Source organism: Hydra viridissima, unplaced genomic scaffold (assembly GCF_058129835.1).
Source record: "Hydra viridissima isolate aposymbiotic clone 2 unplaced genomic scaffold, HvirCarnegie_v1 scaffold_7, whole genome shotgun sequence".
Taxonomy (NCBI): Eukaryota; Metazoa; Cnidaria; class Hydrozoa; order Anthoathecata; family Hydridae; genus Hydra; species Hydra viridissima.
In genome coordinates this window covers 76054-94078 of record NW_028324306.1, presented here as the reverse complement: position 1 = coordinate 94078, position 18025 = coordinate 76054, and the positions used below count along the sequence as shown (strand labels likewise).

General features: G+C 35.3%; 1 protein-coding gene across 2 annotated transcripts; it reads right to left on the bottom strand.

The window, feature by feature from the left end:
* Positions 1-7140: 7140 nt before the first annotated feature.
* On the bottom strand, positions 7141-14423 carry LOC149885472 (uncharacterized). 2 transcript variants are annotated; one of them, XM_090093662.1, is made up of 5 exons: positions 14351-14423; positions 8280-11099; positions 7981-8046; positions 7665-7721; positions 7141-7506 (listed from the first exon to the last, which is right to left on the bottom strand). In XM_090093662.1, exons 2-5 carry the CDS (start codon positions 11068-11070, stop codon positions 7187-7189), a joined length of 3234 nt encoding a protein of 1077 aa, XP_089949788.1. In that variant the 5' UTR covers positions 11071-11099; positions 14351-14423; the 3' UTR covers positions 7141-7186. The 2 variants fall into 2 exon arrangements, with proteins under 2 accessions (XP_089949788.1, XP_089949789.1); XM_090093663.1 differs by having other exon boundaries at positions 8280-14389.
* Between the last annotated feature and the right edge of the window lie 3602 nt (positions 14424-18025).

Genomic DNA, 18025 nt, shown 5'->3' with positions numbered 1-18025 from the left:
TGCGCGGAGTCTACAGTTGTATTTAGCCGACAGACGCTGGCAACGCAGAAACAGAATGACTCTTGGGCGGCGCAAACCGAGCGTTCAGCAAATTTCTAGCATTTTACGTCAAAGCGGACAATCTGCACGACAAATAAAGCTAACTTTCTCGTTGCAACAGTTAGTCACTGGATCGTTGGACGAGTGTGTACAGCTGTTTTGCGTCGAAAGCCGACCGGTGGTCGGATGCGACTCTTCTTTTCATTCGAAAATCAGAACCTGGCCATCAGTCGTGTATCACCATCGAATGCTTAATGTAGTGATTTCTCGAAACGACAAAAGCTTGTAAAACAAACAGCTTCGCTGTACTGTTGCCTAATATGTTAACGGATGGCCAGGAACAACCTTGGTCTGTAATGAATGAGTTCGTTTTTCCATTCGAGGCACTAATTACTGCAGTTTTAAAAGTCACCTAAAGTATAAGCTCATCTCTCCATTCAAGAAAAACAAGCATCAGAGTTTCGGAAAGTTTGCATGCACGACACCACCATCGATGATACTTAAACAAACAGAAAATGAATTGCAAAACAGAACCACTGAATTGCAAAACATAACAACGGACAGCTTGTAAAATGCATGGTGATGAGCTTCTTCAATCCAATCAAGGAACCAAGCATCACAGTTTCGGCAATGGTGCATGTGCAAATCAGCAAACTGTGATACTTAATCAAACAACTTCACTGTTTTGCTTAGTTTAAGAACGGATGGCTAAGAACAACCTCGTTAGTGAGTATGAAGTCATCTCTTCATTCCAGGAATTAATAATAATCAGAGTTTTAGAAGTCTCTTACGTGCGATACTACTATCAACGGTACTTAATCAAACAGCCTCTCAGAATGGCCTAGTTTGAGAACGGAAGGCTAGGAACAACCTTAGTAGTGAGTCATCAGTTCAACTTTTCATTCAAGGAATTAAGCATCTAAAATCTGAAAAATAAAAAGAAGAGCTCTTTGTTAGAAGTTCTTATTTTTATTTTTCCTCAACTTCTATTTCTTTTCTTTTTTTACTTTTTTTTTTTTAATGATAGTTTTTCTTTTTTTTTATCTATTTTGTTCGTTTAAATTAATACAACAGGCGTTTTAGGTCGTTTCTGTAACATTATTTAACACTTTAAATTGTAATAAATATTTGAACAGAAGAAAATCCCTTTCGTAACGTTAAAATGTCATAAGAACATTTCATCTTTACCAAATACGCTTGTAAAAATAGTTTCACTTTTAAAGTTTGTTGTATATGTCTTTTAATTTAGTGAATCGCAATTTGGATTTTCTTAGGCGCACATCTACTTTAGTTGCTTTTTCTTAAAGAAAGGTCACCAGAGTTTTCTTACACAGCCCCTGCAGCATAATCTTTAACAAAATACTCTTTTGAAAAGTTTTACATTGAAATAAACAAAAGCCATTTGCGTAAGTAGAGATAACTTAGAGAATAAAAAGTGCATAAACGCCTCGCTACTTTGATGAAGAAGAAACGGATGACTAAATGCAACTTTTTAATTTCGTGTGCTATCTCTTTCGATTAAGGTACTTTTTGAATATTTTTTCAAAGAAATGTTAGCGTAGTTTTCCTTTTTTAAATTTAAATCATGTTTAAAGGTAGTTTTTGAATGTTTTTTCAAAGAAATGTTAGCGTAGTTTTCATCTATTAAATTTAAATCATGTTTAAAGGTAGTTTTTGAATGTTTTTTCAAAGAAATGTTAGCGTAGTTTTCATCTATTAAATCTAAATCATGTTTAAAGGTAGTTTTCGAATATTTTTTCAAAGAATTGTTAGCGTAGTTTTCCTCTTTTAGATCTAGCTTATGTTTAAGGTAGTTTTTGAGTATTTTTTCAAAGAAAAGTTAGCGTAGTTTTCCTCTTTTAGATCTAGCTTATGTTTAAGGTAGTTTTTGAGTATTTTTTCAAAGAAAAGTTAGCGTAGTTTTCCTCTTTTAGATCTAGCTTATGTTTAAGGTAGTTTTTAAATATTTTTTTAAAGAAAAGTTAGCATAGTTTTCCTCTTTTGGATATAGCTTATGTTTAAGGTAGTTTTTAAATATTTTTTTTAAAGAAAAGTTAGCGTAGTTTTCCTCCTTTAGATCTAGCTTATAATTCAGGTAGTTTTTGAATATTTTTTCAAATAAAAATTAGCAAAGTATAGTTTATTTAGCATGACATCACAAAATACTAAACTCAAAAAGGCAAGATAAAGTATAAGATAAACGTAAAATAAGATATAGATGAAACAAATGTTAGGCTGCATAAAATCAAAAACTGCATTGCCTATCATAAACACAAATGTCTAGTGAGAGCTTTTAAAGGTCGTTCTTTTCGTCTTTTAATTTGGTGAATCGCGATTTGAATTTTCTAAGGCGCACATGTCTTTCAGTTGCTTTTTTCTTAAGGAAAGGTCGCCAGAGTTTTTTTACGCAGCTCCTGCAGCATAATCTTTAACAAAATACTCTTTTGTATATCATTACATAGAAATAAACAAAAACCATATGCGTAAACAGAGATAAATTAGAACGCAAAAGTGCATAAAAAGCCTCGCTACTTTGCTATAGAAGAAGTGGATGACTAGATACAACTTTGTAAATTCGTGCACTACCTCAATGGATTAAGGTATTTTTCGAAAGTTTTTTAAAAGCATAAATAGCGTAGTCTTCCTCTTTTAAATCTAGCTTATGTCTAAGGCAGTTTTTGAATAGATTTTCAAAGAAAGGTTAGCGTACTTTTCCACTTTTAAGTTTAGCTTATGTAGCTTGACAAAACAACACACAAAAAGACAAGATAAAGTATCAGATAAACGTAAAATAAAATATAAATGAAACTAAAGTTAGGCTGCATAAAAAACAAACAACTTAATAATCTACTAGACATGTTTAAGTTGAATTAAGTAAAGTCCTTTGCGCAAATTTGGGTAAATAAGAGAGTAAAAATCCATAAAAAGAAGAAGTGGATGAGTAGATACAATTTTTTAAATTTGTGTGCTATCTCTATTGAATAAGGTAGTTTTCGAGAGTTTTTTCAAAGCAAAATTAGCGTAGTGTTCCTCTTTTAAATCTAGATTATCTCAAAAATAGATTTCGAATAGTTTTTCAAAGAAAGGTTAGCGCAGCTTTCCTCTTTTAACATTAGCTTATGTAGCTTGACATCACAGAACACAAAAAGATAAAATAAAATATAAGACAAACGTAAAATGAAAAATAGATGTAGCTAAAGTTAGGCAGCATAAAAAACCAACAACATAATAATCTACTAGGCATGTTTAAATTGAATTAAATAAAATCCTTTGCGCAAAAATAGGTATGTTAGAGAGTAAAAGCGCATAGAAAGCCTCGCTACTTTGCTGTGAAAGAAGTGGATGACTAGATACAACTTTTTAAAATCCTGTGCTATCTCTATCGATTAAGGTAGTTTTCGAAAGATTTTTCAAAGCAAAAATAGCGTAGTCTTTCTCTTTTAAATCTAGATTATGTCTAAGGTAGTTTTTGAACAGCTTTTCAAAGAAAGGTTAGCGTAGCTTTCCTCTTTTAAGTTTAGCTTATGTAGCTTGACATCACAAAACACAAAATTCAAAAAGACAAAATAAAATATAAGATAAACGTAAAATAAAATATAGATGAAGCTAAAGTTAGACTGCATAAAAAAACAACAACGTAATAACCTACTAGAATCTAATAAAACCCTATGCACAAATGTAGGTATGTTAGAGAGTAAAAGTGCATAAAAAGCCTCGCTACTTTGTTTAAGGTAGTTTTTGAATAGTTTTTCAAAGAAAGCTTAGCGTAGTTTTCCTCTTTAAAGTTTGGCTTATGTAGCTTGACATCACAAAACACAAAACACTAAAAGGAAAGGTAATATAAAAGTTAATCGTAAAATAAAATGTAGGTGAAATAAATGTTAGGCTGCATAAAAGAAAAAAAAAATCGTAACATAATAATCTTCTATATATGTTTGGATTGAATTAAATGAATTCCTTTGCGTAAATATAAGCAAACTAGTGAGAAAAAGTGCATAAAGAGCCTCGCTACTTTGCTGCAGAAGTAGTGGATGACTATATGCAATTTTTTAAAATCGTGTGCTATCTCTATCGATTAAGGTAGTTTTCGAAAGTTTTTTCAAAGTAAAAATAGTGTAGTTTTCCTCTTTTAAATCTAGCTTTTGTCTAGGGTAGTTTATGAATAGATTTTCAAAGAAAGGTTAGCGTAGCATTCCACTTTTAAGTTTAGCTTAAGTTGCTTGGCATCACAAAACTCAAAACTCAAAAAGAAAAGATAAAATATATGATAAACCTAAAACATAATATAGATGAAACTAAAGTTAGGCTGCATAAAAAACCAACAACATAATAATCTACTAGGCATGTTTAAATTGAATTAAATAAAATCCTTTGCGCAAATGTAGGTATGTTAGAGAGTAAAAGTGCATGAAAAGCCTCGCTACTTTGTTAAAGGTAGTTTTTGAATAGTTTTTCAAAGCAAGTTTAGCGTAGTTTTCCTCTTTTATGTTTAGACTATGTAGCTTGACATCACAGAACACAAAGCTCAAAAAGGCAAGATAAAATATAAGTTAATCGTAAAATATAGATGTAACAAAGTTTAGACTGCATAAAAAACCAACAACATAATAATCTACTAGGCATGTTTAAGTTGAATTAAATAATGTCCTTTGCGCAAATATAGGAAAGTTAGAGTAAAAATCCATAAAAAGCCTCGATACTTTGCTGAAGAAGAAGATGACTATATGCAACTTTTTAAAATTGTGAGCTATCTATATCGATTTAGGTCCTTTTTGAGTACTTTTTCAAAGAAAAGTTAGCGCAGTTTTCCCCTTTTAAGATTAGATTATGAAGCTTGACATAACAAAACACAAAACTAACAAAGGCAAGATAAAATATAAGGTAAACGCAATATAATGTATAGATGAAACTAAAGTTAGGCTGCATAAAACAAACGGGTAACAATACTCTTCTATGTATGTTTACATTGAGTTAAATAAAATCCTTTGCGCAAATATAGGTATGTTAGAGAATAAAAGTGCATAAAAAGCCTCAGTACTTTGCTGTAGAAGAAGTGGATGAGTAGATACAATTTTTTAAATTTGTGTGCTATCTCTATCGAATAAGTTAGTTTTCGAGAGTTTTTTCAAAGCAAAATTAGCGTAGTGTTCCTCTTTTAAATCTAGATTATCTCAAAAATAGATTTCGAATAGTTTTTCAAAGAAAGGTTAGCGCAGCTTTCCTCTTTTAACATTAGCTTATGTAGCTTGACATCACAGAACACAAAAAGATAAAATAAAATATAAGACAAACGTAAAATGAAAAATAGATGTAGCTAAAGTTAGGCTGCATAAAAAACCAACAACATAATAATCTACTAGGCATGTTTAAATTGAATTAAATAAAATCCTTTGCGCAAAAATAGGTATGTTAGAGAGTAAAAGCGCATAAAAAGCCTCGCTACTTTGTTAAAGGTAGTTTTTGAATAGTTTTTCAAAGACAGGTTAGCGTAAATTTCCTCTTTAAAGTTTAGCTTATGTAGCTTGACATCACAAAATATAAAACTCAAAAAGACAAGATAAAATATAAGATAAACGCAAAATAAAATATAGATGAAACTAAAGTTAGGCTGCATACAAAACCAACAACATAATATTCTACTAGTTATGTTTAAATTGAATTAAATAAAATCCTTTACGCAAATATAGGTAAGTTAGAGAGTAAAAGTGCATAAAAAGCTTTACTTTGCTGAAGAAGAAGATGAATAGATGCAACTTTTTAAATTCGTGAGCTATCTCTATCGGTGTAAGGTAGTTTTTGAACAATTTTTCAAAGAAAAGTTAGCCTAGTTTTCTTCTTTTAAGTTTAAATTATGTAGCTTGACATCACAAAATACAAAACTCAAAAAGACAAGATAAAATATAAGATAAACGCAAAATAAAATATAGATGAAACTAAAGTTAGGCTGCATACAAAACCAACAACATAATATTCTACTAGAAAAGTTAGCCTAGTTTCCTTCTTTTAAGTTTAGATTATGTAGCTTGACATCACAAAACACAAAAAGGCAAGATAAAATACAAGGTAAACGTAAAATAAAATAGAAGTCAAACAAAAGTTAGGTTGCATAAATACAAAAACTGCATTGCCAAAAATAGAATTTGTTGTCTAGAAAGACCTTTTAAACTTTGTTTCTTTCGTTTTTTGACTTAGTGAATCGCGATCTGGTTTTTCTTAGGCGCGCTTGTTTCTTAGTTGTTTTTTTTGTAAAGAAACTTTATTCAGACGTTTTTTTTTACGCAACTCCTTTAACATTATTTTTAACAAAGTATTCTTTTATACGTGTTTACATTGAAATAAAACCCTTTGCGTAAATAGAGATAAATTAGAGAGCAAAAGTACATAAAAAGCCTCGCTACTTTGCAGAAGAAGAATTGGATGGCAAGATTCGTGTGCTTTCTCTTTCGTTTAAGGTACTTCTTGAATATTTTTTCAAAGAAAAGTTAGCGTAGTTTTCCCCTTTTAAGTTTAGCTTACGCAGCTTGACATCACAAAACGCAAAAACCAATAAGGCATGATAAAATACAAGATAAACGTAAAATAAAATAGAAGTGAAACAAAAGTTAGACTGCATAAAAACAAAAAAAAAAAAAAAAACATAATATACTTCTATGTATGTTTACATTGATCTAAACAAAATCCTTTGTGTAAAGATATGAAAAAATAGAGAGTAAGAGTTCATAAAAAAGCCTCGCTATTTTGCTGAAGAAGAAATGGATGTCTAGATCTTTTAAAATAAGGAACTTTTTGATTTCTTTTTCCGAAAAATGGTTGGAGCAGTTTTCCTTTTTTAAATTTCACTTATGCAGTTTAACATCACAGGAAATATTATTTTGCTTTTTAACAAACTCTTAAAAACATCAGAAGTAATTCTAAATGCAACTCTATTAAAAGTTTTCACAGAATAACAAAACGACTTCTTTTTTTTTTTTTTAAAGATAAAAAAAAGTTTGAACTATCTTTAAATAAGAAATGTGAGAACAGTTTAACAGAACTTCTTGTTTATTATGTCTTTAGCGAAACAGATAAAAATATTTGCAAAAGCATAGATAAAACAAACTACACAAAAGGCCCATCTTTATTGCCAAACTGAACAAACTTATCTAAACTACATAAATGGTTTCACGATATTGCCATATTGAACAAACTTTTCTAAACTACCCTCTTTTTGAATTTTTAGCTTCATGTTTTTAATTTTGTCTTTAATATGGCTTTGGTAGGAGTACTTTTGCAAGACATGAATGAGCTTGTCACTGCTATGATTTGCCAAGATGCCAAGGTAATCTTTGTACGAGCAACTTGAGCTTACATCTGTAAACACGTCTTGCAAGATGTATGCCAACACCAAAGCTGCACATCGTGGAAAACTTCTGGTGTTGAACCATTCGTTGTGGCCAGGGCAAGCATTCAGCTCTTCAACTATTTCATCTAAAATTTTACAAACTCAAGTCATAACACAAAGTGATTAAATCAAATATTCATTTGGTTCTGAAGTAAGACAAGATTTATTCTGTTTTTTTATTTATTTTTTTTTTGTTGACCTTATTGTTTGCACTGATAGCAATAACTGGTTTTTGAAAGATTACCTAAATGGCATTGGCTAACTTCTGCTTTGTTTTCCTTTGTTCTTGGCTGAGTTGATCCTGAAATAAAATAAAACCATGTTCATTTTTCTAATTCATAAAAACCATCAACAGTTTCTAAGTGTTAGAGATGATAACAAGCTGTGCATGATTTCTAACGGTGATGTTTCTAACTTCATCATTAGAAATCGGGTAGACACAACTTTCTAAAAGTGCACTTAGCAATGATGGCTAGTTTTTGTTAACAGTTAACCATCTGAAATTGTGCAAGAAGAGGTTTGTGTTTATATATCTTTGTATAAATTAGGTTTTACATTACCGATGAGTTCTTGAGTGAAAGATGGCATTTCCAACTTGATTTTTTTTCTTCTTGGATCTTTTACTTCTAAAACATAATCAGTTTTAGTATCATTCACTTGTATAAACATTTAAGCAATCACAGAATTAGTCCTGCAACAAATACATACACACTTCTGTGTTGTTTTTTTGTTTTGTTTTGTTTTTTTTACAGCTCTAACAATAACAATAGGGCAAGGAGTTGATTTGGGCATTTTCATTTTTTGAAAGCGTGTTGAGATTTGCATAAAAATCAAAAATCAAAAATCAAAAAGAATTTACCTCTGGATGTAGAGGCAAGACTTTGGCTAAATAGGCTACCAACAGATTGAACAGCATAAGGTGAGAGCTGCTTTGCAAGAACAGTACCAGCCTGTTGGACAGGAACAGCTGAAACTGGATCAGATGAAAGAAACAAACTGGGTTTGGCCAATGTTTGCTGAAAAGCAACAAGGCTAGGAGTCAGAGGAACAGAAAAGACCTCTTTTGAAGGACAGAAAGCGACTTGCTGAGAAGGAGAAGCAGAAACAGGTTTGGCAACCACTTGCTCATTAAAGTAAACTGGAGAAAGTTTTGCATGGTGTTCAATAAAATCCGGTTCATCAGGAAATAATGTTAATGCAAGAGGAGAACAAGCTGTGCCAACAGGAACAGCTAGAGTCTGATCTACATCCATACAAACAGCTTGTTCGTTAGGAACTAGTTGTGCAAGAGCAGGGGATAGTTCAAGAACTGGACCAGCGATTGTTTGTTCAGATGGAACAGACGAAACAGGAGTTGAGGTAGGTTCACACAAGAAATCTACGGCATGGTCGTTGCTATCCTCTAAAGGAACATTGTTTTCTACAGCTGGAGAAAACGGAACCACTGTGGTACAGCTGAAAGTAGCAGCACATTCTTCAGAGTCAGAACCGGAGTCTAAATCTTCCTCAAAGATGTCCTCAACCTCATGAAAACCGTACTCCTCTGCATTAGTTTGGAGCCAGTCCATCACATCCTTCTCCTTCTTTGGTGGTCTCTCAGACTTTTCAACAGTCAAAGACTCTATGACTCCGAAGGACTGTCCGATGCCCAGGGCAAAGCGCAACTCCTCTGCAGCGTTCCACTGGGACACATAAAAGCTATCCATTGTGTTCCTGCTGTGCTTCATGTAGAGTGTAGCAAACCGCTCGCGATCTTCTTTGCTGTTGTTGGCAAAGTAAGTGGCTATCGAACCGCGAATGCAAGTGGGAGTAAGACGCTTCATGGGAATGTTTACTTGGCATTTTCTGAAGCAGGACGTCAGGCAAGAGGAGATAGCAGAGGAACCCATCTGGTAAACAGGCACTCTAGTTGCACCGAGTGTCACACATTCGTCTTTGTTGGGTCTCATCGATGGAAAAAGGGGCCTGTAGCAGTCGCTCAACTCCAAAACAGTCTTGGTGTCTGCAGCCATGTAGTGAGAGTCGTTGACAAGAAGGTCTCTGTATCTCAGCAAATAAATATCGATCAACACTTTCAAGTCGTTCGGCACTAGAATGTTTTTGGCTCCGTACTTGTATGCTGTTTTGTAGCGCTCTTGCACAATGCAATATCCACACTCACTCTTCTCAGCAGCCATGTAGTCTCTAATGTTTAAAAGAGCAATGTTAGATTTTCTTAAACTGTTAATTACAGTGACAGAGAGCAGAAGATGGTTTCGTAGAGACACAGCATTGTCTCTAGTCGGTGTAAGAGACGGCTTTCTAATCGATTCCACTAACTGTCTTACGTATGCAGACTTGCCATATTCGTTCAGCAAACTGACATTGATGATGTTGATGCATTTTTTGCTTTTCACAAGGCTCCTCCTCAAAGAACGAAAGGGCCTCAGCACTTTTTGTAACTCCTCCACCTTGCAGCGCAAACGTCGGATGGCCTCATGAGAAAGTCCGAAATAGACATTCCTGGCTTCACTGAAACGAAACAGGAGACAAAGGTAGACAAGGCGGTTGTACAACGTGTGACAAGACATGGCTTTTGTTTGGTCAAGTTCACTCAGCTTGGAATTGAGCTGAATGTTTTTAAAGTGCATGGAAAAGTATCTATCCTCCAAAACGTTGGAATTGGTGAGAGCGTTCGGGTGCAGCGTCAGCGTGCTGTCACAACATGTCAATATTTCAACAACTGCATTTTTGTAGATCTTTGCTTGTGACAAAGTGTTGTTGTTGGCTACCACAAGCCACTTTTCAAAATCTCTGAAGAGCTCATCTGCTGACTGGTAATAAAAGTGAAAAGCATCTTTGTCCAGCTGAAACAAGAGTCTCTTATCTTCTGTCAAGACGGAGGAGTTGGAAACCAAGTGCTTTAAGGAATTAAAATCAGAGTCTAGGACGGATTCGGTGTTCAGCTCTTTGTTTTCTACAGAGGTGCAGTGGTTTGCAGAAGGAGCCTCGGACGAACCAGCAACTGATGAGGGCAAGCTTAAAAGAGGATCAGAGGAAAGAACCGGAGAAGAAAAAGAGGAGGAAGGCCCAGGAGCAGAGGATGCAGAGCCTGATGCAGACGCTTGTTCAGCTACTGGCTTAATACCAAAGAAGGCAGGTCGAATAAATTGAGGGACATAGAGCTTGTCGTTGTCGTATCGCTTTGCCTCTGCAATCTTTTGTTTGATCGTCTTGGAATCGTAGAAATGAGTCTCTTTCAAGTGTATGTCCAGTCGGTCGTAATACTTCCAACATTGCAAACAGGGGTAAGGTTTTGGACAGCCGGACTTGCGTTCGAGACGAGCATGCTGAAACTTCCTGACCATTGCAGAGTAAAAGATGGAAGCTTCATCCAAAGTCCAAGAATGATCTTTTTTAGTCAAGTGTCTTTTAATGCTTGTGGAGGAATGTTTGCACAAAGGCATCGGACAGCTAACAGCGTACCTCTTCTTGGTACCATAGAAAGGTACAACCCTGTTTACGGAGCCACACGCTGCAACTAATGCGGCCCTGACTTTGTTTTTGAGCTTTAAGTCTCTCTGTTCTTGTGACTGCCTTCTTTTCTTTTTTTTCGCTTTAGAGTTCGGAGAAGGGGCAACAACAGTGTTGTTTTCTTGTGAAGAAGACATGTTCAGGTGTTTGTTTGCAACGGTTTATGCTAAAAAAAAGAAGACAGTTAGTGAGAGTGTTTTTCTTCTGCCTGCATCCTGGAATCCTGGAATGTTTACAACTGCAGGGAAGAGCTGTGTTTTTTCGAATCCTCTGCAAAAGAGAAAAAAGAAAGAAAAGAGAGCAACAAGAAGAAACAAAGTTTCCACTAGCAAATGAAAAAGAATGAGAGCAACTAGCATTACATGCATGGTGGCAGCAGTGATTGCTATTATGAGAAGGAGAATGAGAAAAAAAAAAAAAAAAAAGAAACAAATAAATAAAGAGATGGAGTTTGAGAGGATCTCGCAACCATATGACTCAAAGAAAGAAACTGTGTTGAAAAAAGGCAAGAGAGGGCAAATAGAACTTGCTAACAAGGACAAATGACAGACATAACTACAACAGTAACAACTCTCATTGCAAGCATAATAACAACAGCATCAGCATCACTGACTCAGAGAGTGTTGACATAACAAAAAAGAAAACAAAAGTACAAGCCAAGTGGGGGAACATTAACAAACACTCATTGCAACTATAACAACAACAACAACAACAGCAACAGCATCACTGACTCAGAGGGTATTGATAAAAAAAAACAAGCAAAACAAAAACAAACAAAAAAACAAATAAAAAAACAAAACAAGCAAATTGGGTGAACAGTAACAACTCTCATTGCAAGCATAATAACAACAACAGCATCAGCATCAGCATCACTGACTCAGAGAGTGTTGACAAAATAAAATAGACAATAAGCAAGCAAAGTGGGTGAACAGTAACAACTCTCACTGCAAGCATAATAACAACAACAGCATCAGCATCAGCATCACTGACTCAGAGAGTGTTGATAAAATAAAACAGATTATAAACAAACAAAGTGGGTGAACAGTAACAGCTCTCATTGAAAGCATAATAACAACAACAGCATCACTAACTCAGAGGATATATAAAAAAACAAACAAACAAACAAACAAAACAAAAACAAAAAAAAAACAAGCAAAGTGGCTGAACAGTAACAGCTATCATTGCAAGTAAAATAACAACAACAGCATCAGCAACATCATCACTGACTCAGAGAGTGGTGATAAAATAAAACAGATTAAAAAACAAGCAAAGTGGCTAAACAGTAACAACTATAAATACAAGTAAAATGACAAAAGCAGCAACAGCATCACTAACTCGCAGGGTGTTGATAAAAAAAAAAGCAACAAACAAATAAAGCAAGCAAAGTGGGTGAACATTAACACTCATTGCAACTATAATAACACCAACAGCAACAGCATCAGTGACTCAAAGGGTGTTGATAAACAAAAACAAAGGCACAAACAAAACAAGCAGAGTGGGTGAACATTAACAACACTTATTGCAAGCATAATAACAACAACAGCATCAGCATCACTGACTCAGAGAGTGTTGATAAAATAAAATAGATTATAAACATGCCAAGTTTGTGAACATTAACAAACACTCATTGCAACTATAACAACGACTACAGCAACAGCATCACTTACTCAGAGAGTGTTGAGAAAAAAAACAACAAAAAAAACAAAAACAAAACAAAACAGAAAACAGAAGTACAAGCCAAGGGGGGGAACATTAACAAACACTCATTGCAACTATAACAACAACAACAGCAACAGCATCACTTACTCAGAGGATATTGATAAAAAAAACAAACAAACAAACAAACAAAACAAGCAAAGTGGCTGAACAGTAACAGCTATCATTGCAAGTAAAATAACAACAACAGCATCAGCAACATCATCACTGACTCAGAGAGTGGTGATAAAATAAAACAGATTAAAAAACAAGCAAAGTGGCTGAACAGTAACAACTATAAATACAAGTAAAATGACAAAAGCAGCAACAGCATCACTAACTCGCAGGGTGTTGATAAAAAAAAAAGCAACAAACAAATAAAGCAAGCAAAGTGGGTGAACATTAACACTCATTGCAACTATAATAACACCAACAGCAACAGCATCAGTGACTCAAAGGGTGTTGATAAACAAAAACAAAAGCACAAACAAAACAAGCAAAGTGGGTGAACATTAGCAACACTTATTGCAAGCACAATAACAACAACAGCATCAGCATCACTGACTCAGAGAGTGTTGATAAAACAAAATAGATTATAAACAAGCCAAGTTGGTGAACATTAACAAACACTCATTGCAACTGTAATAAGAACAACAGCAACAGCATCACTGACACAAAGGGTGTTGATAAACAAAAACAAAAACACAAGCAAAGTGGGTGAACATTAACAACACTCATTGCAACTATAACAACAACAACAGCAACAGCATCACTGGCTCAAAGGGTGTTGATAAAATAAAGAAATAAAAACAAAACAAGCAAAGTGGGTGAACAGTAACAACTCCCATTGCAAGCATAATAACGACAACAGCAACAGCAACACCATCACTGACTCAGAGAGTGTTGATAAAATAAAATAGATTATAAACAAGCCAAGTTGGTGAACATTAACAAACACTCATTGCAACTATAACAACGACTACAGCAACAGCATCACTTACTCAGAGAGTGTTGAGAAAAAAAAAACAAAAACAAAAAAAAAACAAAACAAAACAGAAAACAAAAGTACAAGCCAAGTGGGGGAACATTAACAAACACTCATTGCAACTGTAACAACAACAACAGCAACAGCATCACTTACTCAGAGAGTGTTTATAAATAAAACAAAAAACAAAAACAAGAAACAAAAATACAAGCCAAGTGGGTGATTACTAACAGCGCTAACAGCAGCAACAACAGTGTCTTTAGAAACAACAAACAAGTACAACAGCAACAACTGCTTTTACAGAGTATAACAATAACAACAACATGGCACTAACAACAACAAAAGGGTTGGAATAAAAACCTGTAGGCAAAAGGAGAGCTGCATTCAGACAAGATCGATTACAAAGAGGCTCTTCTTTAGGACAGAGGAGAAACTGCTTTTGAGGGACAGAGGGACTTTTGTTGTTGTGGTTGTTGTTGTTGTTGTGCAGAAACCAACAAACTTTTATTGAACCGAATATAACCGAATATAACCGAAAGTCTTGTTTGCTTCTGTTTTGTGCCATCAAGAAGGGAAAACAAAACATCACAAAACAAACGAAGCAAACGAAACAAACAAACAAACAAACGAACGAAACAAACAAACAAAAAAAAAAAAATTAAAAAAATTAACAAACAAACAAACAAACAAACAAGCAAACAAACAAAAACAAATAAGAAAAACAGAAAACGCAGTACCGAAACCTCGCCATTTTTTATCCTTCCTCAAGCTTTCTCTGGGCGCCAAAGACCGAGAAAGTTGAGCAAACGTGACGTTGAGGGGGGGGAGGGGGGTACTTAAGGACAGCAGACCGACCAATGGCACGCTTAGGAGAGACCCACGTGAATGCTACATTTTCTTTCTATGCTAGCTGAATCCGCTCAAAGTCTGGAATTTCCAGCATTCACGTGTCATCACTCCAGCCACCAGATTGGCCCACACTTTGCACACTTTCAAGACTAGAAACTCACTTGTGCTCAATTTGAGCAAAAAAAAAAAAAAACTAAGTCTCGCATGGCGACAACTTTTCCAAAAGCAAACAAAGGCAAACGAAGGCAAACGAAGAAAAAACAAAAACAAATAAACAAAAACAAAACCGAATAGGGAGAGAGAGAGTGAGTCGACTCATTTCTTTCGACTGCCTTAAACGAGAAGTCTAAAACGTTTAAAAGTTGAAAACTAAGTTTTTTAAATGAACTGCACCGAAAAAACTTTACGACAGTTTAGCTGGTTAAAAACGCAGAGGAAAATATTTTATAAAATTTAAGCGTTCTAAAGATGTCCATTTTTGTTTTTGTTTTTTTTATTTTGGTTTGTTTCTGGCTTGTTTCTTTCTTTAAATTCTAGCGATCGAGCATATTTGAACGGTTTCATCAACCTGTCGGCGCACGTGCTCGAGAGCTAGAACTTTGATTGCTTTTGTTGTTGAGAATTGAGAATGTCCGAGCAGGTTTTTTTATCGATTTCATCGCTTGTGGCGAGGCAAAAATCAAAACGCTTTTTGGACGAAAGAAAAGAGATTAAAAGGAAAAAAGAGAAGAAAAAAAAAACAAAAAAATAGGTTATGTGTTATGAACATTTATTTTCTCACGCGATGACGTCTAGTTTTGTTAGAGTAATTAAAATATGGTATCAAGTTTGTAATTTCTATCTTATTTTTAGTTACGGATAATTGCCAATTATGTCACGTTTAGTATACACAACGCTGTTTTCTTAATAGCAATATGATACAAACAAGTTATAAAAAAAAAAGCGTTCGCTCGATCTTCCTTAGTCAGTTGAACAAAAAGAAATTTTCACAACATATGATTGATTTGGTTGTCCTAGCAAGCTGTTTTAGCAAACGACTAGAGGTTGCAACTGTTGTTCATTGAAAACGAAAAATCTAGCGTCAGCAAGAAATTTTTGAATACATAATGTACACAAAAGTGGCACTTACAAATGAAAATGTAAAAAAAAACTGTTTACCTTGATGCCAGACTCGCAGAGATGTTGTCGCTCGTTGCTATCGACTGCGAACAGCTTTGTTGTTTTTCGAAGTGCCTCTTCATTCTACTTATAGCCGAAGTTTTGGCTTCGAAAAAAAATACGAACGTCGTTAAGCTCAACGAGCTGCTTTAATTGTTGTTCGTGCGAAAACGAAATGCTTAAAACGGATAAAAGTGTTGGCGTAATTACACTTTTCGACCGCGATGCAGTTTGTCAACTCTAGCGTACTTTTTTGGCTCGTGGAGCAAAAGCCTCATGATAATAGCAAAGGCTTAAAATGTCTTAACATGTCAGCAAAGGCTTAATATGCTTAATAAACTGTGGTTAAGCTTTTGCGGTGCAGTTCATTTACAACTTAATTTGCAACTTGCTGGCACAAGCAAACGTTTATGACTTCTCGTTTAAGACAGTTGAGCGAAATCAGTCGACTCACTCATTCTCCCTTTTCTGTTTTGTTTTTGTTTTGTTTTTTTGTTTTTGTTTTTGTTTTTGTTTGTTTTTTTTTTTTCTTTGTTTGTCTTTTGTTTAAAATGTAAAAAACTCGAAAGGAAAGTTGTTGCTTTGTTTGCTTATTGAAAGTTTTCGCCAGTTGCAAGACTTAGTTTTGTTTTTGTTTACTTATTAAAATATCGAGGAAAATATTTGAGGACATCGCATTCTAATGGTGCCTTTATAACAACATCTAACGATTTAACGTTTAATGTTGTGCTCAAAAAAAAAATTCCTTTTATATCTCTCAATGGTCTCCAACGATAAAACTGCCGACCAATCGCAACGATTAAACAGCCAACCAATGGCAGCTCAATGGTCTCCAAACAAGAGACTGCCGACCAATGGCAGCTCAGTGGTTTGAGAAGTGAGATCATTCGATTTCCTTTTATTATCTCCAGTTTGAACTAGTGCTTGGCTTGTGGTGCAGAAACTAAAACTTCCCGTTTTTGTATTTTGTTTTGAATTTCTTTGCTTTGAGCTTTTTAATCGATCGATAGCTTTAGGAGAAAAGAAGAAACCCCTCTGACGAAGTCTTGGCTTTTTTAAAAACGCTCAAATTTTGGCAAACAAATCTCATACGAAACGCTACTTTGATGTCAAGCTTTCGTTACTCCCTACTCCCTTCTAGCGGAGGGCGGCAAAAAGGTGTTGCATCCTAGAGCTAAAAGTGAGGAGGGAAGCAAGTTTTTTTTTCGTTTTGTTTGCTTTTTTATGTTTTTTGTTTTTTTGAGGGGGGAGAGTTAGAGGGTAAGGGGGTTAGGATTAGAGGGGGTTGGGGTTACGGTTTGGAAACCTGGGGACGAGGATATCAAGCAGGAGTTTAGTGTTAAGGTTAAAGGGCCCACGAGGGGCGTCCTTCAATTGTAAAATGCCTTTAGACGCACGTGTCTAGTCGTCTCGTTGCATCGACCTAGAGGAGTTTTCTGATAGATCTTGCGCTTTGGGCTCAGTTAATCGGTCTGTATCCATTGTAAACACGGTGTCTGCCGTTAGAAAATCGTTAACCAGGCGTTTGTGAGCTTTAACAACCATCCCTTTGAGTTTAAAACGAACGTTTCTTCAAAAGCCACTCGAGATGGAGGTACTCACGGAGGTTTGTTACGGTAACAACCCTGTGGTTTGCCATCTTCTTTCTTTCCGCAGCGTCGCAAACGCATCGGCCGGTCTCTTAGGTGACGAAAAAACGTCTGATCTCTCGACTGGAATGCTTAACGTACTAAGATTAGTAGAGTTAGTACTAAGAGTTGCATCTGGCCGCCGTAATTTTCTTCGATGATGTCTTGAAAATTTCGTGACGTCGTTTTCAAACCTCTAGGGTCGATTTTAACCTTCGACCTTAAAGTCGATTTTAGCCTTCGGTGTGGCTCTGTACAACTTTTGCGGTGAAAAAGCTTGCGCGGAGTCTACAGTTGTATTTAGCCGACAGACGCTGGCAACGCAGAAACAGAATGACTCTTGGGCGGCGCAAACCGAGCGTTCAGCAAATTTCTAGCATTTTACGTCAAAGCGGACAATCTGCACGACAAATAAAGCTAACTTTCTCGTTGCAACAGTTAGTCACTGGATCGTTGGACGAGTGTGTACAGCTGTTTTGCGTCGAAAGCCGACCGGTGGTCGGATGCGACTCTTCTTTTCATTCGAAAATCAGAACCTGGCCATCAGTCGTGTATCACCATCGAATGCTTAATGTAGTGATTTCTCGAAACGACAAAAGCTTGTAAAACAAACAGCTTCGCTGTACTGTTGCCTAATATGTTAACGGATGGCCAGGAACAACCTTGGTCTGTAATGAATGAGTTCGTTTTTCCATTCGAGGCACTAATTACTGCAGTTTTAAAAGTCACCTAAAGTATAAGCTCATCTCTCCATTCAAGAAAAACAAGCATCAGAGT